The 24,615-nt window shown below is 20.0% G+C and overlaps 2 protein-coding genes and 1 pseudogene across 3 annotated transcripts, besides 5 other annotated features; 1 reads left to right on the top strand and 2 right to left on the bottom strand.

The window, feature by feature from the left end:
• The first annotated feature begins 95 nt into the window (after nt 1–95).
• Nucleotides 96–663: a repeat region.
• A 3,946-nt stretch (nt 664–4,609) lies between these two features.
• On the top strand, nt 4,610–5,167 carry PGAL8A_00041000 (fam-g protein; the record flags this gene model as incomplete). The annotated part of the gene is made up of 2 exons (XM_028674426.1): nt 4,610–4,684; nt 4,814–5,167. 2 exons carry the CDS (start codon nt 4,610–4,612, stop codon nt 5,165–5,167), a joined length of 429 nt encoding a protein of 142 aa, XP_028530779.1.
• An 840-nt stretch (nt 5,168–6,007) lies between these two features.
• Nucleotides 6,008–6,589: a repeat region.
• An 805-nt stretch (nt 6,590–7,394) lies between these two features.
• Nucleotides 7,395–7,939: a repeat region.
• A 622-nt stretch (nt 7,940–8,561) lies between these two features.
• Nucleotides 8,562–9,042: a repeat region.
• A 796-nt stretch (nt 9,043–9,838) lies between these two features.
• Nucleotides 9,839–10,798, bottom strand: PGAL8A_00040900 (fam-g protein; the record flags this gene model as incomplete). Its single annotated transcript, XM_028674425.1, has 2 exons — nt 9,839–10,594; nt 10,724–10,798. 2 exons carry the CDS (start codon nt 10,796–10,798, stop codon nt 9,839–9,841), a joined length of 831 nt encoding a protein of 276 aa, XP_028530778.1.
• A 5,150-nt stretch (nt 10,799–15,948) lies between these two features.
• PGAL8A_00040800 lies at nt 15,949–21,355 on the bottom strand (annotated as a pseudogene). The gene is made up of 2 exons: nt 19,091–21,355; nt 15,949–18,984 (listed from the first exon to the last, which is right to left on the bottom strand). Coding segments are annotated over exons 1-2 (5,301 nt in total).
• Nucleotides 21,356–23,504: 2,149 nt separating this feature from the next.
• Nucleotides 23,505–24,615: part of a repeat region that runs on past the window's edge.

Below are 24,615 nucleotides of genomic sequence, written 5' to 3'. Positions count from 1 at the left end.
ATTGGTCATGCACACACACAAAAAAAATATTGATGATTTTTTTTTATTTGTACATTTTTTTTAAAAGAAAAAAAGTACAAAGACTGTCAGGAAAAATTCTGATAAAAAAAAAAATGCAAAGATTGTGAGGTAAAAAATTGATTAAAAAAATCAATTTTTTTTTAAAATATTTGTTATTAATAAATAAAAAAAAAAAAGAATTTTTTTTTTTTGGGGGGAAGGAAATGAAATAATTTTGATGATGAATTTTGTAAAAGAAAATTTTATACATATATATCAATAAAATTTTCATGTAATTAATATTTGTATAATTTTTGATATTTGTAAATATTGTTTATGTTTGTTAATTCAATAGCAATATGTATTAATTGCTGAATGTAACTCATAATAAATAAACTAGTAATTATTAATTATTAAATAATTAATGTTCAATAAAGATTTAAATTTTTAATAAAAAATAAAGATTTTTATTATAGTAAATAAATGCTTATTGAAATAAAAGAATGCTGAACGAAGTAGAGCACATAATTAAGAATCACTCGTTCAAAGTATATAAAAGTATATATAAATACACCAAAATCGTAGAGGCAACTTTATATGCTCTTTATTAATTCGTTTGTTCAATACTCTAATAAAGTCACCGAACACCCAGTTAATAAAACAGCACTCTAGCAAAGTCAACAAACACCCAGTTAATAAATCAAGCACTCACATAACTAACTACGTGCTTTCTGTATAAATAATTATTTTTATCCTCAACAAGGTTAATAATTTCTTTTATTAACAGAATATCTAATAAATCGTGTACTTCTCTTCAATTTATTTTAATTATTTGTTTGGAATTTACACAGCTCTATATCATTTTCATTGTTTTGTAACTTATTAACAGTTGATTCACCTTTTCTAATTTTATAAATATTTTACTCTTGCTTTATTGTTTCGTATAATTCTTCATTTTTACCTATACTGTTAATTCTGTTTCTTTTTCTTACAAGTTCTTCATTTTTTTTTTCTAGACTATTTATTTAATTTAGTAAAAATCACTATATTTTTATTAAAAACCTAAATCTTCATTAATTATTAGTTTTTAAGTACAAAGATTTAATTACTATTTCTAACGATTAGTGTTTAAAAAATCAGGTCAATTCTTTAAAATAATAAAAATACATACTTAAATTATTACTGGAAAGAACGAAAATTTAATTTTCAAAAATAGAAAGTTTTCTTTTATTAAAATATTGAAAAAAAATTTTGAGAATTTTTTCTATAAAATTCACACCTATTCAAATTCACAAAATAATTAATAATTTATGTTAAGAAAAAAATATATATAAAAAACATCAACTATTTTTATTTTTTCATTTATTTTTTTTAATTAGCTTTTGCGTATGTATAAATGTTTATTTTCCATATAGAAATTTAATGATCAAAAAAGCTAATAAAGCTTTTATTAGTCATACACATAATTTCTATTACTATAAATGTTTTTTTTTACACTAGTACGATTATTTGATATACATTATTATAATAAGAATGAAATTAATATTATTTATTTTTATAGAAATAACTATGATAATACGTATATATAAATGATTATTTATGTATTATTTAACCTTTCTGAATTGGTATATAATTGACTGTATTATCTGACTATTAATTTATTAATGTTACAATTGCCAAACAATAGTTATAAATAATATTTTTTACTTTATGAACATTACCTTACTTATAATTACAATAATTTCTACATTTAACGGACTATTGTTTGGATAATTTTAATATTTAAATATACAATACATATATTATTTAAAAGATTTGAATACAATGAAGCAATATGTATAAATGTAAGATAATATTATATTTCACATATTGTTGGAAAAATGGCATTTATATATTATATTAAAAAAATANTAGTACGATTATTTGATATACATTATTATAATAAGAATGAAATTAATATTATTTATTTTTATAGAAATAACTATGATAATACGTATATATAAATGATTATTTATGTATTATTTAACCTTTCTGAATTGGTATATAATTGACTGTATTATCTGACTATTAATTTATTAATGTTACAATTGCCAAACAATAGTTATAAATAATATTTTTTACTTTATGAACATTACCTTACTTATAATTACAATAATTTCTACATTTAACGGACTATTGTTTGGATAATTTTAATATTTAAATATACAATACATATATTATTTAAAAGATTTGAATACAATGAAGCAATATGTATAAATGTAAGATAATATTATATTTCACATATTGTTGGAAAAATGGCATTTATATATTATATTAAAAAAATATAAATCATAAAAACTCACTTTTATTAAAAATACGACTATTTTTTAAAGTAAAATGAGCGTTAATATATTAAGAAGGTAATATTTATTCATATACATTTTTATTTATATTATATCAAATATTCTTACAAATTAAATTAAAAAGATAAAATTTTTTAATAAAATTCTTTATTAATGCTTACAAAGATGTCTTATAGCACTTAAATATTTTAGAAGAAAGTAAAATGTGAAAGGGACTATTACTGAACTCTTTTCTATTATATAAATTATTTGTTAATTGTTCATTCAGTAATCATGCTAATATGAAAAAAACAAATTAATAAAAAGCATATAGAAAAAGCTCTATTCATTTTATCATTATCAGATTATTCACTTTTATTATTTATATAAAATATTAAATGCATGAATTAATTATTATTGTTGTTAGTTTACACTATATCTCATGTATGTCACATTTGATATTACATTCTTAATTTTTTATAAAAAAATAAAATAATAAAATATATAAATATTTTTTTCATATCTCGTTCCTTTTTAGAGCACGTATTTTTTTTTTTTAGATGCATTTACTTTTAGAGCAATTGTTTTTATTAAATGTATTTATTTTTAGTGATAGTATTTTTTTTTTAAGATAAGTACTTTCTTTACGCTTTCATGTATGTCTATTTTCCTGCAATATGATATATACAATTAAAAAAGTTATTTCTATATTTATCTAAATGCTATTTTAAATAGGTCGATAATATTATTTATAGTCCAATAATTGAGTTACTTAATTTTATAAGAAAGATAAGGAAAAATAAAAGAATAGCAATAAAAATGTTTAAAACTAAAATATAACAAAATAAAAAATAAAACAAAAACATTCTCAATAATAATAAGTTATCGATTATGTATAAAAAGGCAAAAAAAAAAAGCACATAACTTTTTTTTTTACATTTAATTAGAAAGTAATGATAATGCACATGCAAAAGGACATGTTATAATTCTTTTTTATATTTATTTATTGATACATTTCGTATCATAATGAAAATATATATCCTTGTATTTTCTGTGAAAAAATTCATTATATTTAATTAAAGATTTATCTTTTTAGTTAATATAATAATTAACATTTTTATTAAATTTAATGTTTGTACTTATGATTATTAGTTGCAAAAAAAAAAATTTATGAAAATATATTTATATTATATGTTTCATATTAAAAGGAATTTTCTTAACAGTTTTTAGAATAATTAAGAAAGTAAATTTTCCAAAAAATTAATAAAATTTTTTTCAATATATGTTTTTTACTGCATACATATGATTAAAAAAATAGTTTTTTTTTTTTTTTAAATTGTAATTAATTTAGAGTGCTTTTTTATGTGATATATTATTATAATTTCTTCAAAATAGATATGTTTTCACTTTTTCTTTTGAATTTGTGCATTTCATAATTTTTTTTTATTTTTTGAGAAGTAATTGAAAAAGGAAATTTTTTTAAAAAATAATTATGTATATATATATTATATAAACATATATTAATAACAAAAATAAAAATAAAACATAAAGATAAAAAAAATATAATAGAAAAATCAAAATAGTTACATTTAAAGCAAAAACCTGCACAAATAAAAATTAGTTTCATATATAATTAAAAATGACTACAAATATAGTATACTGTATGAAAAATACATGCATAGAAAAATTTTTAATTTATAGTGTTTTTTTTTTTTTTTTTTTTTGATGGAAATATAATATCTCTAATATATCTAATATATCTAAAGTTATAACTATAAATAACAAATACCATATATAAAATAATTTAATGTTTAACGTGATTCACAGAAAAAAAACAAATAGTTAAATAAAAAAAAAAATAAAAAAAAATTCAATGGAATTAAATATAAAACATTTTTAATTTTAATATATTTCAAATTAACGTTATATAATTTTTTTATCTACTTTAAGGATGAATATAATTTTAATGAAATATTTTTAAAATAACTTTACATATTTTAACATTTTTTTTTAACTTATAAATATACGTTCTTATATGTTTTATTTTTTGAAATATTAATAGTATTAATCTTGCATAAAGTAAATGTAATATTATGTATATTTCTGAAAAATTCGGAATTATATTTCATATAAAAAAAGATTTATTACCTTAAAAATTAATTTAGATAGATCATAATATTAACTAAAGCAATATTACAAATTTTTAACTTAGCAATACTGAAGATAAAAATAGTTTTGTACCTAGCATAATAACTATAACTTAAATATTATACAATGAAAGTAATAAAATGAAAACCTTTACTTTATGTTCAAAGCTCTTTACATTTCTTCTTTTAATTTGGATATTCCATTGTTTTTACAATGTAAGATAAATTTCATATAAAAAAATACATATATATATATATTTTTTCTAACCATTTTTAAAATTTTATTTAATTTATTACTCTAATAATAGAAAAACAATTTTGAATAATTTTTATTTTATCCAATAGAACGATTTCAGTAGCTGTTTGATTTATAAAGATAAGCTACAAATGAAAAACAGGTTAAAAGATGAAAGAATGTTGGCAGAGGGTGGCATATTGGAAAAAAAACAAACTTGCATTAAGGAATGTTCAGAACATTATCCATATAGTGAAGGGGAGTTTTACCTTATAGAGTATGTTTATTTAATGTATATGTATATTAAATGTTATAACACTTTTATTCTATCAAGATTTCAAGAACATGATTTTTTTATAGAAGAAAAAGAAATGAAATATAAATGTAGAGATAAAATATTGAATGCTTATCGAAATAATATTTCAGCAGAATTGCCATTAGAAGAACTATTACTTACTCATTAATGTCGTATTATAAATCGAATTAGAAAAAAATAATTGATAGAATTTCAAAAAATCTTCATTTATATTATGGAAAATTTTTATGTCAATATAAATAACAAGGAAAAAAATAAAGTAAAAACAAGAAATAAAAAATTTAAAACTAGAAAATTGAATAAAAATAGACTTTGTTAAACTTTATTAAAATAAAAATTAATATATGAAAAGAAAATACTTAATAAGCCATGCGCATGTGCTAGTTAGAAAAAATTAATATTTTGCTTTATATTTTTTTATAGAAAAATGTTTTATTTTCTTTAAAGAAAAAAAACAAAATCATTAAAAGAGAAAAAAATTTTAGGAAGAAATATTTTAATGAGAATATATTATATTTTTGTGAGTGAAATATTCTCTGTTAGTGATATTAATATAATTTATATTTTTTTTGCTCTTTTAAGAAAAAGAGAACTTGAATAAATGAAAATTATTCATTAAAAGTTATAAATGAATATTTTGTACTTAAAAATAAATGTTTAATGAAAATTTATCTTCTTAATAAAAACATGAGATTTTTATTAAAGTAAATAAATCTCATTGAGCTACATGATTTACAGTTTACAGGTTTATAGCATCGAAATTATATTTAAATTCGTTAAATTAGTAGAGAAAGATCTACATTTTGTTTATTAATTTTTCTATTTATTACTTGATTTATTAATTACTCGTTCAATGACTTTAGTAATACTGAAAAAACAAAATAATAAAGAACACATAGAGAAAATTTTACTTACTATTTTTTATATTAATTAAAATATAATACAAATAATTCACTTTCATTGATTAATATAATATAATAATTGAGTTATTGGTTTATTAACTGGGTGTTCGATAACTTTGCTAGAGTACTGAACAAAAAAAAAAAAAAAAATAAAGAGCATGTAGAGTTGTCTCCATGATTTTGGTGTATTTATATATACTTTGAACGAGTGATCCTTAATTATGTAGTCTACTTCATTCAGCATTCTTTAATTTCAATAGGGATTTATTTACTTTAATAAAAATCTAAATTTTTATTAAAAATTTATATCCTCATTGAATATTGATTATTAATTGAATGTATATTACTTATTTCTTTGTTATTATTTATTTCCAGTAATTTAAATAAATTACCGTTGAATAAACAAGACACAAACAATTAGTAAAAATACAAAATTATTTATATGAATATTAATTACGTAAAAATTTTTAATTTTAATGTATAAGATTTTCTCTCACAAAAAAAAATTAATATAAAAAAATTATTAAAAAAAATTAAAAAATAATATATTTATGTAAATATCTTTTTTATTATTAATATCTCATTCTTACTGGTAACAAATCTTCTTTTAATTGATTTCTTTTAACTCATTTTTTCGTGATGTTCTTTTTTTTTCTTAAAAAAATATATATGTATTTTTTTTTTATTTCTTTTTATTAATAAAAATAAAAACAAATAAAAATTGATCATTTTTTTTTTCTTTTTTTTCTTTTTTTTCTTTTTTTTATTTTTTTTATTTTTTTTTTATTATTTATGTGTGAATGAACAACTACATATTCTTCATATAACGAGTCCTTTTTATTTACAAAAAGGTTAATAAAGCCTTTTATTAACAAATACTTTATTACCTATTTATTATCTAAATAATTAAAAATTCTATAATGTGTATACATTTGTCTTTTTGCTTGTATCTTAAGAGAATCTTATCCATTTGAAAAATAAATTGGATTTTATTTTTTTATGTAGGAAGATTATCTAATTATCAGTTTTATGAAATAGTAAATAGGACAGGTTAACAATGTCCTGCTTAATACTTCTTAACATTTTATTAGGATTTTCTTTTATTAATTCGCTATTTAAGTAATAATGTTAATTAAACTATCAAATTAATTAAGTTTCACAAAGTTCGTTATTAGATTTTGGGTCCACTGTTTTCAATAGATTATAAATTATTTATATATAATTATGTTAAATAACGTAAAATGTACAATTAATTTCATATAAAATTTAAATTCCTTGAATATTCGTTAATAAAAGGCTTTATTAACCTTTATGTTAAAAAAAAGAACTAGCTATATGAAGAATACGTAGTTGGTCACGAACACGAAAAAAAAAAAAAAAAAAAAAAATTATTGAATTTTTTTTTTTATTTTTCTTTTAATAAATTGGAAATACATAAAAAAAAAATATTTATTTTTTTCAAAAATATTTAATGAAAGAAGGAAAAACGGTAAAATAAAAATCGGGAGTAAGATTTGTTACCAATGAAAATGAGATCTTAAAAAGATAAAAGATATTTACATATAAATGAGCTTAATTTGCATAGCATTTATATTTTTAATTTGTAAGAGAAAATTTTATACTTATAATAATAAAATTTTCACGTAATTAATATTCATATAATTAATTTGGATTTTTACTAAATGTTTATGTTTGTTAATTCAACAGCAATATATTTAAATAGCTGAACATAACTCATAACAAAGAAACAAATAATTTACATTTAATTAATAATCAATATTCAATAAGGATTTAAATTTTTAATAAAAATAAGGATTTTTATTAAAGGAAATAAATGCCTATTGAAATCAAAGAATGCTGAATGAAGTAGATTACATAATTAAGGATTAATCGTTCAAAGCATATAAAAATATATATAAATAAATCAAAATCGTAGAGGTAACTCCACATGCTCTTTATTAATTTATTGGTTCAGTACTCTAACAAAGTTACCGAACACTCAGTTAATAAATTACTTTATTAATATGTTTGATGAATACTATAGCAAAGTTATGGAATTAGAAATAAATATATTAATATTTCAACTGAAAAATTAATCATTTCAAAAAAAAAGTAAATATATTTTTTTTTTGTATTTAAAAATTAGAAAAAGAAAACAAAGAAATTAAAAATTAATTTTTTTTTTTCTTTTGTTTTTTTTTTTTTTGCATCTTGAATTTGCATGTATAATTATATATTTTCCACACAACTATTACCGTTTATTCTCAAAAAGGTTAATAATACATTTTATAAACCAACATGAAATTGATAAGTAAAAAAAAAAAAGAAAAAAATTAGTTAATGGTTTTTTTTATTTTTGTAATTTAAATACATAAAAAAATAATTTTTTTCTTTTTTTAAAAGGAATTTTGTTGTCGAAAAATAGAAGAAAAAGTTATTGAATAAGAAAGCTTATTGTGGTGTATTTTTGTTTAAATTTATATAAGAAAATTTTTTGTTAACTATAATATAATTTTTGTGTTTTGTAGTACTTATGTAATTTAATTTAATTTTATCAATTATTTATGCTTGTTAATTTGAGAGCAATAAATTTGAATTGTTAAATATAAATTATAATATAAGTAAAATAAATGTAATTAATGTTTTATTATTTTCCTCTTCATTACTTTGCTAGAGTATTGAAAAAAAGGATTAACAACGAGCATGTAGAGTTTCTTCTACCATTTAAATGAATTTAAATATGTTTTTAATACTATAAACCATTGAAATGTATATCGTCTCCTTCATTGAACATTTATTGTTTTTAAGAGGCATTTAATTATTTTAATAAAAATCCCTATTTTTTTTAAAAATTTAAATCCTTATTAATTTTAGTTTTAAATCACATATATTTTACTTATAATGTTATGATTAATATTTAACAATTCAAATCCAATTCTCATGAATTAACAAATATAAATAACAAAATATAAAATAAGTTATACAATAATACACACACGAAAATTTTATTATTGTTAATATAAAATTTTCCACGAAAAAACTTCTTATAAGGTTTTCTTCTATTTTCTAATAACTTGAATATTTTTTTCACACTATTCAATTCTTTTTTTCTTCATTTATCTAGTATTTTCATGTCTGTTTATTTTCCATACAGCTATTAATTTTTTTCTCAAAAACGCTAATAATTCCTTTTATTAACAGAACTTTAACTCTAATAATTCTCAATAAAGACTTTTTTTTTATCCTTTTTGTGTCTTTTTTTTGTCATCTAGGTAATCTCGTAATAATTCTGAATCCAGCGTTTTTTTTTCTATTTTATCCTCTACTTTATCTACCTGATTTATTTATTTTCTATAATTTGCATTTTTACTTTATTAAATTATCATTGAATGAATTTGCTAGAGTAATGAAAAAGAAATTATTAAAGAGAATATAGAGTTTTCTCTAATAATTAAATTGATTTTAAATCTAATTTTAATGATATAAACAAGCAAAAAGCAACAATGCGGTTCATTGTGAATTCACTTTGATAAAAATTATGTATTTTTATTAAAAACATATATTCTCATTAATTATTAATTTTTATGTACAAAATAATTATTGCTTTTTATAAGTAATTTTCAGTAATTTTAGTTCACTACTTTTAAAAATAATAAAAATACATAAATAATAAAAAGAAAAATTTAATTATATTTATACCACACAGTGAAAATCTTATTCTTAAAAATTAAAAAGTATTCTCATGAAATTTTTTCTTTCTAAAAAATTTTTCTCTTTTAATTTTTTTTTTTTTTTAAAAAATAAAATATATCTCTATAAAAAAAAAATTTAGACAAAATATTAATTTTTCTTTATTTAACTAGATCTTGCGCATGAATAGTCCTATATTCCCTGTTAAAATATTAATTTTTATTTTCTTAATGATTATCAAACTTCTTAAAAAAAAATTTGAAAATATTTGATTTCTTATTTTTTATTTTATTTTTTCCCTTCTCATTCTTAGATTCGGATTCTGTTTTATTGTCTGTCATCTCATTTTTAGATTCGGATTCTGTTTTATTGTCTGTCATCTCATTCATAGATTCGGATTCTGTTTTATTGTGTGTCATCTCATTCTTAGATTCGGATTCTGTTTTATTGTGTGTCATCTCATTCTTAGATTCGGATTCTGTTTTATTGTCTGTCATATCATTCTTAGATTCGGATTCTGTTTTATTGCCTATTATCTCTTTCTTACATTCGTCTAAAAATTTCACAAATTTTATGTGGAGTTCTTGCTTAGTACTACGAATCAATTTTTGTTTTTCTTCTTCTGAAATATCACTTCGATCAAATATTGAAGATAGTTCATTAACATTATTCGCTGAAATATTATTCCATTCATTATTCCATTTTTGTTCTCTCCATTTAGGGTCCATTCCATCTGTTTCTTTATTAAATTCCTGCCGCAAAAATGGAGTAACGACTTTATTCCAATGATCGTACGGATTCTCGTGTAGAACTGGATTTTTCCATTTGTTTTTTTTATTATCCAATGGACATTTTTCTAGGCATTCTTCACCGTAAGATTGCTTTTTTCCTGCTATGTCACCCTCTGTTAATAGTCTTTCATATTTTAACTTATTTTTCGTTTGCAATATATTTTTATCAACCAATGTTTTATTGGAATCACACTATGGATTAAATAAAAATTTTTTAAAAGAATGTTTCTTTTGTTAGAATAGAAAATAAAATGCAATGTCAAGAATAATTAGAAATAAAATATATCTATATGTATATTTTTTGTAAAAATTTTAACTTACGTTATAAAAACAATGGTACATCCAAATTAAAAGAAGGAATATAGTAATTTTTAAATATAAAGTTAACGTTTTCATATTAATATATTTATAGAATAATATTGAAGTGAACGTTGTTAATTCAGGTGTAAAATTGTTTCAATTTTCAATAATACTAAATTATGGATTTGTAATATTAATTTAGATATTATTGTAACTTGTATTAATTTATTAAATTTTTAAAATAGAAAATTATTTTCATATATGAAATGTAATTTCTAATTTTTTATTATTACACATGATTTCATAGTTACTTTAGATAGGAATAATATTCTTAATTCTTTAAAATATAAAATAAGAATGTGAATTTACGAATAAATAAAAAATATAATAAATCGGATAATGTTATTTTAAAAATATTTTATTATAATTTTATTTATCTTTAAATTATGTAAAAAAATAAAATATTTTTAATTTAATGCACATAAAAATTATAAATGATATACATTTAATGTTAAAGGATTTTTTTAATTTTTTTTTTCTAAATTACTAATCTCTGTGAATTATGTCGAACTTTAAATTATTTTATATACGGTATATTATGATTTATAAATATAAATCTTCGTATATTATAGAGATATATCTCCATCAAAAAAAGAAAAAGAAACTCTATAAATTAAAAATTTTTATACGCATGTATTTTTCATACAGTATACTACATTTGTGACAATTTTTTACTTATATAAAACTAATTTTTGTTTGTGTACATTTTTCTTTTAAATATAACTTTTTTGATTTTTCTTATATGCTTTTTTTTATCTTTATTCTTTTTTTTTTATTTTTATTATTCATAAATGTTTATACAATATATGTATATATTCATTTTTTGTTATAACTATTTTTTAAAAAAAATTACTTTTTCAATTATTTGAAAAAAAAATAAAAAAAATTTATTAAGTACTTAAATTCTAAAGAAAAAGTGAAGAAAAGCATTTGCATTAATGAAATTATAATAAAAAATCTTATAAATAGTACATTTAAAAGTCAAATAAATTAATTACAATTTAAAAAAAAAAAAAAAAAATACTATTTTTTTATTCACATATTTAAAGTAAAAAATATTTTTTAAAAAGTTTTTTGACAAATTTACTATATTCTAAAAATATATTTTTGTAAATTTACTTTTTTACTAGTAATACTTATCAGTTTCAAATTTAATATAAATATTATTTACTGAATACAAAAATATATCTTTAGTTAAATATAATAGATTTTTTCTTATAAAATTCAAAAGAAAGTATTTTTATCGTGATATAAAGAATATCAATAAATAAAGATAAAACTGAATTATAAAATAACTTTTTGCATATATATTATTATAATCTTCTAATTAAATATAAAAAAAATAAATTTTTTTTTTTTTTTTTTACCTTTACATATTTATTTGATAAGTGTTGATTATTATTACGATGTGTTCATTTTCTTTTTTATTTTTAGTTACATATATTTATAGCACAATTTTTTATTTTTCATTTTACTTACGAAATTTAGGTAACTCATTTATATAGTATAAATGAATTCAACAATTGTCCCTTTCTAGTATAACTTTCTTTTTAAAAGTTTTAATTTTATAAGACATCTTTGTAAATATTAATGGAGAATTTTAATAAGAATTATTATTTTTTAAATTTAATTTGTTAGAATCTTTGACGTATTATTAATAAAAAGTGTTGTGTATAAATACTATCATTTTTAATATTTTATCACTAATTTTTCTCTAAGAGATAATCATAAATTTAATAAAAATGCATTTTACAAGTAAAAATATGTAAAATATTAATGTGTCTTACATTTAACATAGATATTACATGATATTAAAATAATTTGAATAGTGTGTGTGTTACAGATATAGAAACATAAATTATCCAAATGATAGTTCATGAAGTATTAAAATGATTATAATTATTATAAATATGATAATATTCCTAAGGAAAAGAAATTATTTATATCTTTGATTTATTAATGGCTGTTAAATTACTTTTCTGGTGTCAAAGAAATGAATTAATAAGGAAAATGTAGTGTAATCTCTACTTAACTTTAATATAAATTTTTTTTTTTATTTAATAAACATTAAATATAACTTGTTAGTTAATTTTTTTTTTTTAATATTAGCAACACTCCAAAATATAATCTCCTTAATATAACATTTTAGCTTAAAATAAAAATGTACATTCTATAGTAGTCTGCACATTATCCTCCCAAAAAAAAAAAAAGGAAAACTAATTTTTTTTTAAGATTACATTTTTTTTTTTGTAACAATAAAAATATCATCATAATATATATTTTTTTTTAATTGTGAATACCCACACAAAAAAAATAGTATTATTTATTTATTTGTTTTTAAGTGCACTGACATTAAGTGCAAGTAAATATATACATATATTTTTTGTTTACATACTTTTTGAATATCCATTTTAGAGCAGACATTTATGATAGCAGATTGTCCTTTTGAATTAGCATGCACAAAATAAAATGTTTTTATTCTATTTATTTGTGTAAATATTATACAAAGAAGGTTAATAGTATTGTTTATAGAGCTATGTATAACTGGTTAATAAAAGGCTTCATTAACCTTTTTGGTTATAAAAAGAACTATCTATATAAAGAATACGTAGTTGATTTTGCTAACTAGAAAAAAAAAAGATATTTATTATATTTTTTAAATGATATATTCAGAGAGGAAAAGAGAAAATTGGTAAAATAAAAATCGAGAGTAAGAATTAGTACCAATAAAAATGAGATTTTAAAAAGATAATAATGTTTTCATAAAAGAGCTTAATTTGCATAATATTTATATTTTGAATTTGTGAGAGAAAATTTTATATATATGACAATAAAATATTTGCTTAATTAATATTCACATAATTTATTTGAATTTTTAATAATTGTTTATATTGGTTAATTAAAAAGCAATATATTTAAATTCCTGAACATAACTCATAACGAAGAAATAAGTAATTCACATTTAATTAATAGTCGATATTTGATTTATTAACTAGGTGTTCGGCAACTTTACTAGAGTACTAAACAAACAAATTAATAAAGAGCATGCAATCTATAAATTATATTATCAAACTGTTTTAAATAATATTTAATAAAATAAAATAAGTAAAAACATTTTATTTAGAGCATTATAAAATATGTGGAAAATGTGAACTTATAAATGTGTATATTAAAAAAAATATATATATATATATATTTGCACTAAAAATACGCTAAAGAAAAAAAAAAATAAACATATTTCTATAATATTTTTTTGTGTAATTACAATTACGTAAGAAAAAATATTTTTTTTTTTATTATTTTTTTAAAAAAAATATGACATCTTAAAAAAAAATATTTTTTTAACTTTTAAGGACAAAGATGGGGAGTATTTTGTTTTTTTTTAAGAAAGATTAAAAATGCAATGTAAAATGTTGTACGCATGGGATATTATGTAAATTAATAACAATATTAATTAACTAACATAATTAATGTTTTATATTAATTAATAAAAAATGAATCATTTAATTTATATCCTAATTTAAAAAAAATAAAAATATGTAAAATTCCCTTTATATGATCTTTATTAATTTGTTTGTTAGATACTAGCAATAACATTGAATGGTTAATTAATAAATAACTGAGTTGAAAAAGAAATTTAAAAAAAAAAACTGTAATCTTAAGGATAATCATATACTTTTTTTTTGATGATGTCAAGTATAATTTTTTATGTGTAAGAATCAAAAATGTTATGTTAATATTATATTTTATAGTGTGTTGTGTAAATTAACCCAATAACTATTGTGATTCACATTTGACAATTACAAAAACTAAATAATTTGTATAATAATTTATTTTAACCTAAATAAAATAAGTAGAGTTTTCTCTACATGCTTTTTATTAATTTTTTTTTGCTCAATACTAGAAATATGATTAATAAAAGACTTCATTCACCTTTTTAATAATTTACAGAATGATATAAGTTAATTTTAGAGCAATGTAGTTACATGCAGAATAATAAAAAAGTATATAAAGAGATATATACATGAGAACACTTATAATAATTTTTAGGTGTATAGAAATAAAATACAAAATACATTATGTTTAAAAGGATACCTTCATAGATATAGTAGAACTATATTTGTATAATATATGTTATATTAGTTATTTACTCATAAAAAACATCATATATGCATTTTTATTTTTAAAAAAAAAAGAATGTTTTATTTTTATTTATTTTTTTTTTTAGGAGATGAGTAAATATGATAATTTTTATATTTTATATGAAAAAATACTAAGAAGTATGCTAAATAGCGTGAATTTTATAATAAATATATTAAGATTATTATGAATTGATACTTGTTTAATAGGTATATAAATATATACATAGGTTAATTTTATATTAAAAAGAATAAATAGATATCATTTTACAAGCTCTATATTAATTTAACTATTTAAAGCACTATAAAAGTCATTATTTAACAAATTAATAATTCATAATATCACTGAAAAGAAAATTAAAAAGTTATTACATTTAAAAAAAAAAAAAAAAAACAAATATATTTCATTTATTTTTTATTATTATGTATATTTAAAATTATAAAAAAAAATATTTTATTTTTTTTTTGGTTTTATATTCTGGAGATCTGGGAAATTTTAGCAAAAAATTAATGCTAATAATTTTATTTTTTAATAGAAAAAAATAGTATCATTTTTTTTTTTTTTTTTTGAGATGCAATGGATATTATTTTTTTTTGCATGAAAAATTAAATAACATTATGTTAAACATTACATTTGTATTGTATAAATTAGCTTAAACAAATAAATAATAGAGTTCAAATTTAATATTAGTTAATAAAAATAAATGATTTATCTAATGATTTATTTGATTCTAAATAAAATAACTATAATTATCTCTAAACTTTCTTTATTTAATTTATTTGTTCATCATAAGCAAATTGATTATACCAGCAATTAATAAATAAATATTCTAACAAAATTATTGAATGAGAAATTAATAAATCAATAACTAAGCATATAGCAATGTTTAAGATTATTTCTTAAAAAATATTCAAAAAGAACAATAATTCTATTTATCACTTCTAAAATTTTTTCTATAGTTTTACAAATTTCTACAGTTTCTTCACGTTTATTTTTACCACCTATACTCTATAAATTTTGCTTTTTTATTCGTTATGTTCATTCATTTAATAATAAATTACTGTTGTAAAACATTCTTTATTATTTTTTTCTATCCACCTCTTATGAATATCTTCACAGTGTTTTTTCCATATAATTTTTTGCCTTTCTAACATGGGATTTCTAATTCTGTCCTCATTCTTTTTTGCTATCATATATTCATATACTTCTTCTATGTATTCCTTTTCTTTGTTTTTCATTTCCAATATTAATTCTATAAACCATTTTTTTTTTTTCCATTCTTCTATTTTCTCTTTATCATTATTTAATATAACATTCCTACTTTTTTTTTTTATTTCCAATATGTTAACATCCTCATCTAAATTTTCTTGTATTCTCAATTCTTCCACTATTTTTTTAAAAAAATATTCTTTTTCTTTTTGCAATTCTTCTTTCATACATTCTTCTAATAGAGTCATATGTATTTCTATCAAAACCTTTTGTATCAATTTTTGTTTTATTTTATATTTCTCTATTTCTTCATCTGCTTCTTGTTTCAATTCCTCTATATTTTCATAAATTTCCTTCACTTCCTTCGCATCTTTTTTAGTTATTCCTTCCTTAAGTTCTTCTTCTTTTTCGTATTCGTCTAATAAATTGTTAAACCATTCATCCTCGCTATGTAGTATAAACCACGTTCTTTGTTTTTTTAGCCATTGTTTCCATATTCTTTTTTGTTTCTCTAGCATAGGATTTCTTCCTGCTTCTATTTCTACGATTTGTGATTCTTTTGTTAATTCACCAAAATTTTCTTGTTCTTTTCCCCATTCTTTTTTCAAATTAATAAACCAATCTTCTTTTTTCCATTTCTCTGACATTCTTTTGTTTCTTTCTACCCATTTTTTCCATAAAAGTTTTTGTTTCTCAATCATCAATTTACTAATGTCTTCATCCCCTTCTTTCATTATTGCTAAATCATTTTCTATTATTTTTTGATATTTTTCTTTATCTTCTTCTATAAATTCTTCTAAACAGGTTTCTAAAAATTTTCCTCTATTCAATAACCACTCCTCTTTTCTACATTCTTCCAATATTACCATATATATTCCTATTAAAGTCTCCCATTTTAATTTTTTTTTGTTAATTTTAGAATTATTCATTCCATATGATTCCTGTAAACTATTCCTTTCATATTTTTTCATTTTTCCTTCCTCCATATTATTAATCTCTGGTATTGATTCACCTCTTTCTATGGTTTTTTCATTTTCCTTTTCTTTTTCAATACTATTTTTATAAATTCTACTTTTATGTTCTTTGTCTTCATTTTCATATTCTTTAACTAACTTTGTAAACCATTCTTCATTGTTGTCATCTTCTTTCCACTTTCTATAAATATTTTCACAGTGTTTTTTCCATATATTGCTTTTTCTTTCTAAGACAGCATCTATTATTCTTTCTTTATTCTTTTTTACTAAAATTTCTTCATTTGTCTCCATCATATATTTTTCTTCATTATATTTCCATTCTAACATTAACTCAATAAACCATTTTTCTTTTTTCCATTTTTCTATTTCTTCTTTTTTTTTCTCTGATATAACATTCCAACTTCTTTCTCTTTCTATTTTATCGAATATGTTTGTTTCTTCATCCATATTTTTATATTTTTTTATCTCTTCCATATTTGCTTTAAAAAATTCTTCTTCTTTTTCCCACTCTTCTTTCGTACATTCCTCTAATACCATCATATGAATATCTAACAAAATTCTCCTTTCTAAATTTTTTTTCTTTTCACATTTATCTATTCCATTATTTCTTTCTTTCTCTATATTTTCTTCCTTTAAATTTTCATTAATTTCTTCTTTTTCATATTCTTCTAACAATTTTATAAACCATTTCTGATTTTTATATTCGTATGAATGCTCTATTTGACATTCTATCCATTTCTTCCACATTTTTTTTTTTTTATCTAGAATAAAATTATTTACTCCAATTTCTCTCATTTTTTTAATTTCATGTACTTCTAAATATTCTAAGTGTTTTTTTTGTTCTTGTTCCCATTCTTTCTTCAAATTAATAAACCACTCTTCATTTTTATATTTATCTAATATACTACTATATTTATCTGTTGCATCGGTATTATTTTCTTCTTTTATTTTCCTTACAAAATTATTTCCCATTTCTTTTAAATTAGAATTTTCTCCATCTTTTTCGATCTCTTCTAAACAAATATCAAAAAATTCGGATTTATTCAATTTCCATTCCTCTTTTTTATACTCTAGTAATGCAGTCATATGTATATCTACCCATGAATTCCAATTACATACATCATTCTTGATTGACCTTTTATTTCCTAAATTTTTCATTTCATTATCACATGTAGATTTTTCTCTATGCAAATTTATTTCATTTGTCTCTTCTTCATTTAAGGTATCTTCCATAATATACTCTACAATATGAGATGTATTTATTCCTAATATATTTTTATTCAATTTTTCTTCTTTGATTTTATTTCTAGATTTATTTACATTTAATTAAATCTCTTCAATTTCATTTCTAGGATTATCTTCATTTAATTTTTCTCCCAATATGAATTCATTTTCATGCTTCATTAATACATCTACAAATTCACGAATGTATTTATTTTCATTTTCCATATAAATTCCTTCATGCGCTTTGCATTTCTTCATTTGTTCGTACTTCAAATCTATTTCATTTTCCACATACATTCCTTCATGCGTTTTGGATTTCTTCATTTGTTCATACTTCAAATCTTTTTCATTTTCCATATATACACATTTATGTGCTCTGGATTTCTTCATTTGTTTATACTTCAAATCTTTTTCATTTTTCATATACATTCCTTTATGTGCTTTGGATTTCTTTACTTGTTTATACTTCAAATCTTTTCGATTTTTCAAACACATATCACATTGTAGTATTTCCTTTTCATGGTGTAAGAATGAATAATTTTCATTATTTATTGGTTCATTCTTTATATTATTTGTGTCCATTAGCAACGGTTCCCTTGTTATTTTCTTAATCTTTTTTCTTGCTTTCTTTTTTTTTGACTTCCTATTACGAATCCAAGATCCAATGGGAGTATACTATAATTCAAATTAAAAAATAAAAAATTATGAAAATTCTTCATTAATGTAATTATGATTTTAAATATATAAGTTTTTACAATATTAAATGTTAATTTTATCTTACTTTCCAAAGAAGAACCAAAAGAAAAATAATTCCTAAAATAAATATACCTCCTGAAACCATTATTAATAAATTATCTGTAGGTTTAACTGTAGGCATAACATTGGTAGGAATATTTGATGGGGATGGCGTCAAAAAATTATTTGAAACAGTGGCATTTGGACTTATTGAAAGATATCCAGTATTATTTTCAACTAAATGTTGTTGAGCCTGTAGAAGAGGTGCTTGTGTATTTTGTTGGTTCTGCAGTTGGGTACTATCTGTCTGATTTGAAGGTAAATTGTTATTTGTTGTAGGAAAAAAAGCAGCCTTTGTTGTGAGAATAGATGTATTATCAGGAGAATACGAAGGTGGAGTTGAAGGTATAATATCAGACATAGAAGATGCAGTGTCAATTGCAGGAGATGTAACTTTATTTGTAATAGTCTCATTGTTATTTGTAGATGTATTATATACAGAAGTTGCAGTTTCAGAAGGTAAAGATGAAGTTGTAGGAGATTTAGTGTGTGTTGTAGAATGTGTAATATTATTTTCCATTGATTCAACGATAGTGGTAGAATACGCAGTGATAACTGTAGAAGAAGCAGTTACATTTGTAGAAGACTCGTTAACAGGAAATTGTGTAACTGTAGATGCACCACTACTTGTAGGAGAATGTGAAAATAAAGGCTTAGTTGTAGGAGATACAGTATTATTAGTAGAAGGTATATATATATTTGTAGGAGACATATTCTCAGAGAAAGATGTAATTACAGATGAAGTACTACTTGTAGGAGAGTCTGAAGGTGAGGGTTTAGATATAGAAGAAGGTAAAGATGCAGTTATAGGTGGCGGAGTGGTAGTAGTAGAAGGTGCAATATTACTTGTAAATGACTTCATAGTAGTATTAGAATATTCATTGGCCGTTGTATCAGATATTTCTCCAGGTAAAGGTGTAACTGTAGGTGTTCCACTAGTTGTAGTAGAATTTGAAGGTAATGCTTCAGTTGTAGGGGATGTTACAACCTCAGGGGATGGTGAAGATGAGGTTGTGCCAGTTATAGTATTAGTATTAGAATGTATTGTACCATTCGGAGTTAAAGAATTGGATTGTGTTAAGTCTTCTGGAGAAATTGTGGTTGCAGTTTCTGGGGAAGTTTGATCTGTAGTCATTGATGGTACTGAGGTGACATTTGTTAATGTATTTTCAGAGGGATTCACACCATTTACGTTATTAACACTAGTCGTATTTTTACCCAATGAGCCTGTAGTAGTATTATTATGCAATACATTAGGAGTTACAGTTGTAGGTTGTAAGCTATCTGGTAATGCAGTTGTATTATATGAAGTTTCATTAGATTTATTTTGAGTGCTATTTGAAGAAAGCCAATCTAAATTATATGGATCAGTTGTATTTTTTCGTTCTTTAATTTGATAAATTAATGTTGTCATATTACAATGATATTTAGTATCATGAAACACAGTAGTTTGTATATTATTACTATATGCATTCCATCTTGTAATGGAATCATTTATATATCTTCTATCATCATAAAATTCACTGGAGAACATATTAACAAATTGCATTCCTCTCTTATAAATATACATACTCCACTTTCCACAATTACGTGGAGATTTGTTATTTTCATACATTCTGTAATAGTAATCAGATATATCATTAGTAATATTGTGAAACCTACTCTCTCTATCTCCAATAATTTGAATTTTATTAGTACTATAATTATCTTGCTCTAGTTGAACGTATGTTAATAATGTGCTTACTGGTAGATCATTATTTTCATAAGGTCTAGTGCAGTTATTATTTTTATTCAAAATAGCACAATAGTTAAACGTTTTTTCATTGCACGTTGAATTTGTTTTTTCAACTATACTTGTTTGAAAAGAATTTTGTTTCTCATTCCATTTTTCAACAAGACAGGAGATATTATAATCTTCTTTTCCACTTAATAGCAAATTAACATAGTCCATTCCTCTCCAATTTATGTATGTGGATGCCTTTTGACATTTTTCTGTGGAATTCGTAATTCTATTGTCTTTAAGATAAAATTGAAGTTCATTACGAGTATCATTCATAAATGATTGAATTTCTGTATTGAGCTTAATTGTATCATTAGATGAATTATCAATGTTTTCTATTGTATTATTTCTTTTATTTAACATGCAGGAAATTTCTTCTAATTCTGACAATAATCTTGCATTTTTTGTGATTGAGTTTTTTCTCATGATTGTTGTTTCACAAGGTTTTCTTAAAATATTCTGTAATAACATTTAAAAATTGATATATTACGAAAAATAAATTTTTATATCAGTAATATATAAAAGCGAAAATTTAAAGAAGAGAAAAAGGCAATAAATAAATATTCATTTATTTTACATTTCATATTTATCATACATTAGAAAGGCATTCTTTAATCCAATTAAAGAAGAAAAATAATTTAATTTTACTAAAAAATTGAATATGGCTATTTTTATTATTTTTCAGTATCATTGTACACTTGAATTACATGAGGAAACTGTTATAATCTCCATGTAGAAATGACCACACTTGTGTTTATGTGATAACTATATCATAAATTTGTTTATATTTGAAAATGTCATTTTATGCAACAAAAAATAACAATTCGTAGAAAAAGTAGTTTTTTGTTTGCTTATTGTGTAAAATATTAAATTATTCTAATTTTCATGTAATAATAATGTAATTAATTCTTAAAAAAAATGAAAAATTATGATAAAATAAAAATTTATTTTATAAAAATAACATTAAGAAAGAAAAAAAGAAAACAATAGTTAATGTAAATCCTTATTTAATACTATGAAATTTGTATGAAAAAAAAAAATCATATTACGGATTTTTTCTGTTTTTTCTTAAATTTTCTATATAATTATATGAATATGAATGTAAGTTTGAAGCGATAATATAATTATTTAATTTTGATATTTTGAATAAAATATTTAATTATTATATAATATTTTCATAGCAAATTTTTTATGAAGATGAAATTTGAATAGTTGAAGTAAAATTTTATAAGTAGTATAAGGTTTTTATAAATAAATAGCATAATTTACTTAATAATTTATAATTCTTATTTTAAAAGATCTCACTGTCACTTATAGAAAATGTAAAATAAGTAAAAAAAAAAAGAAGTAAAATATATATATGTAAAATCTGAAATTGATAACTACAATATACTATTTTAGCTATTCATGTATATTTTTATAAATGTATTATATTAAGTTTAATAGATGTAATATTTATAATTATGAAAAGCTACATTATTTGTTGCTAAATTATTAAATTTTAAACGCTGATCAAACTTATTCCAATTTTTTTTATTTTAACATTTAAGTTTTTGTTGATAAATTAGTGCATTATAATTTAGTTTTATTTATAGAGAAATATACCTATTAAAAAAAAAAAATTAGTTTAAGTTAGTGAGTAATGCACTTTTTTTTTTTTTGTTATAATTATATTAAACTTTTTATTGTTTTATTAATTTTTATTTGGTAATATATATATATATATATATATATCTAACATTATTTTAAGAAATATTTTTTATTATTTTAGGATTTTTTATTATAAACAAAGAGAAACATAAATTATTTTTTGGTTATTTTTTTTACAATTATTTCTCACAATATTTTAAGAAAATGAAAATTACAATAGTTTACAAGAAAAAATTTCTTAGAAAAAATATATCATTCACATTGAAAAAAAAAATGAATAAAAAGTGTGAGATGAATTTAAGAAACTTAATTTTTCTGGATAAAAAACAATAAAAAAAAATAAAATTCATGATATTCTTCAATTTTTTTTTTTTTTTTTTATGTTTTTGTAAGATAGATTATAATGAATGATTTACTGAAAAAGTTCGTTAGAAAAATAGATGTATTTTATTTTTATTATCACTTTATATTATTTTTATGGGAGTTTATTATTTTTTTCGTAGGAATATTATAGGAGAAACCTTTTTTTTATGAATATTTATAATTATATTTATGGTTTTTCATTATTAAAAATTTAATAATTATTTACCATTTTTTTAATTTTTCTTATTTTTATTCATTTATAATATCAAGTTGATATTGCGATTAAGAATTGAATAATTATATTAAAAATTAAGAGAAGGTAAAAGATAAGTTGACTGTATGAATATTATAACATGGTATAAATTTATTAAAAATTTTATTGTTGAATTTTATAATATTTATTTTGAATATGCATGTTGTGAGGAAAAGGGTGAAGGTTATGTTAAATGAATATAAATTTATTTAGATTATAGTTATTTGACGTTTGTTGATTTAAATTTTTTGTAATTTTATTTGTTGAATATGGATTAATTAAATTCTGGTTATTGGTATATATTTAGTACTTATTTTGAAGATTATTTATTTTAAAGTAAACAATTTTATTTTTATTTATTATACATTTGTACATGTTTTATTATTTGTGTATTCGGTGACTTTATTAGAGTACTGAACAAACGAATTAATAAAGAGCATATAGAGTTTCCTCTACGATTTTGGTGTATTTATATATACTTTTATATACTTTGAACGAGTGATTCTTAATTATGTGCTCTACTTCGTTCAGCATTCTTTGATTTCAATAGGCATTTATTTACTTTAATAAAAATCCTTTTTTTTATTAAAAATTTAAATCCTTATTTAATATTGATAATTATTTAATTGATATTTATTTATTTCTTCGCTAAGAGTTATGTTCAGTAATTTAAATATATTGCTGTTGAATTAAAAAACATAAACAATTATTTACAAATATCAAAAATTATACAAATATTAATTAAATGAAAATTTCATTGTTATGTGTATAAAACTTTCTTTTACAAAATTCATCACAAAAATTATTTCATTTCCTTCCCCAAAAAAAAAAAAATCTTTTTTTTTCTTTTTTTTTTTTTTATATTTATTTATTGGTAACAAATATTTTTCTAATTGACTTTTTAATCAATTTTTTTTCCTGACGATCTTTGTATTTTTTTTTTTTTATCAAGATTTTCCCTGACAATCTTTGTACTTTTTTTTTAGAAAAAAGTACAGACAAAAAAAAAAATCATCAATTTTTTTTTTGTGTGTATATGTATGACGAACTTCGTATTCTTCATTTAACTAGTCTTTTTATTTTCCAATAAGGTTAATAAAGTCTTTTATTAATCATACTCCACCACCATGGGAAAGTAATGGTTATTACTTAAAGTTTGTTATTTTTGTATTGTTTTATTACATCAATTCCTTTTTGTAATCCTTTTTCAATTTGCTTGTCCTGATTATCGTTGATATCACACATTCTGATACTACTCCGTTTATTAATTTCTAGATAATCCTTATACTTTAAATCATGAGTCAGATTTAATTTCCTTTTATTCTTATTTGTAACTTGTATTAAATTTTGCATTTGCCTTTCATATATCTCCCTGGTTTTGTTACTCAAAAATTTTATTATTGACAATGGAATTTGTACTTCCTTACCTCTAAAATATATAGGTAATACTTTCAGAATTCTGCTT

The sequence above is a fragment of the Plasmodium gallinaceum genome, assembly GCF_900005855.1.
Source record: "Plasmodium gallinaceum strain 8A genome assembly, contig: PGAL8A_v1_32, whole genome shotgun sequence".
NCBI lineage: Eukaryota > Apicomplexa > Aconoidasida > Haemosporida > Plasmodiidae > Plasmodium > Plasmodium gallinaceum.
This window is presented reverse-complemented; position numbering and strand designations above follow the sequence as displayed.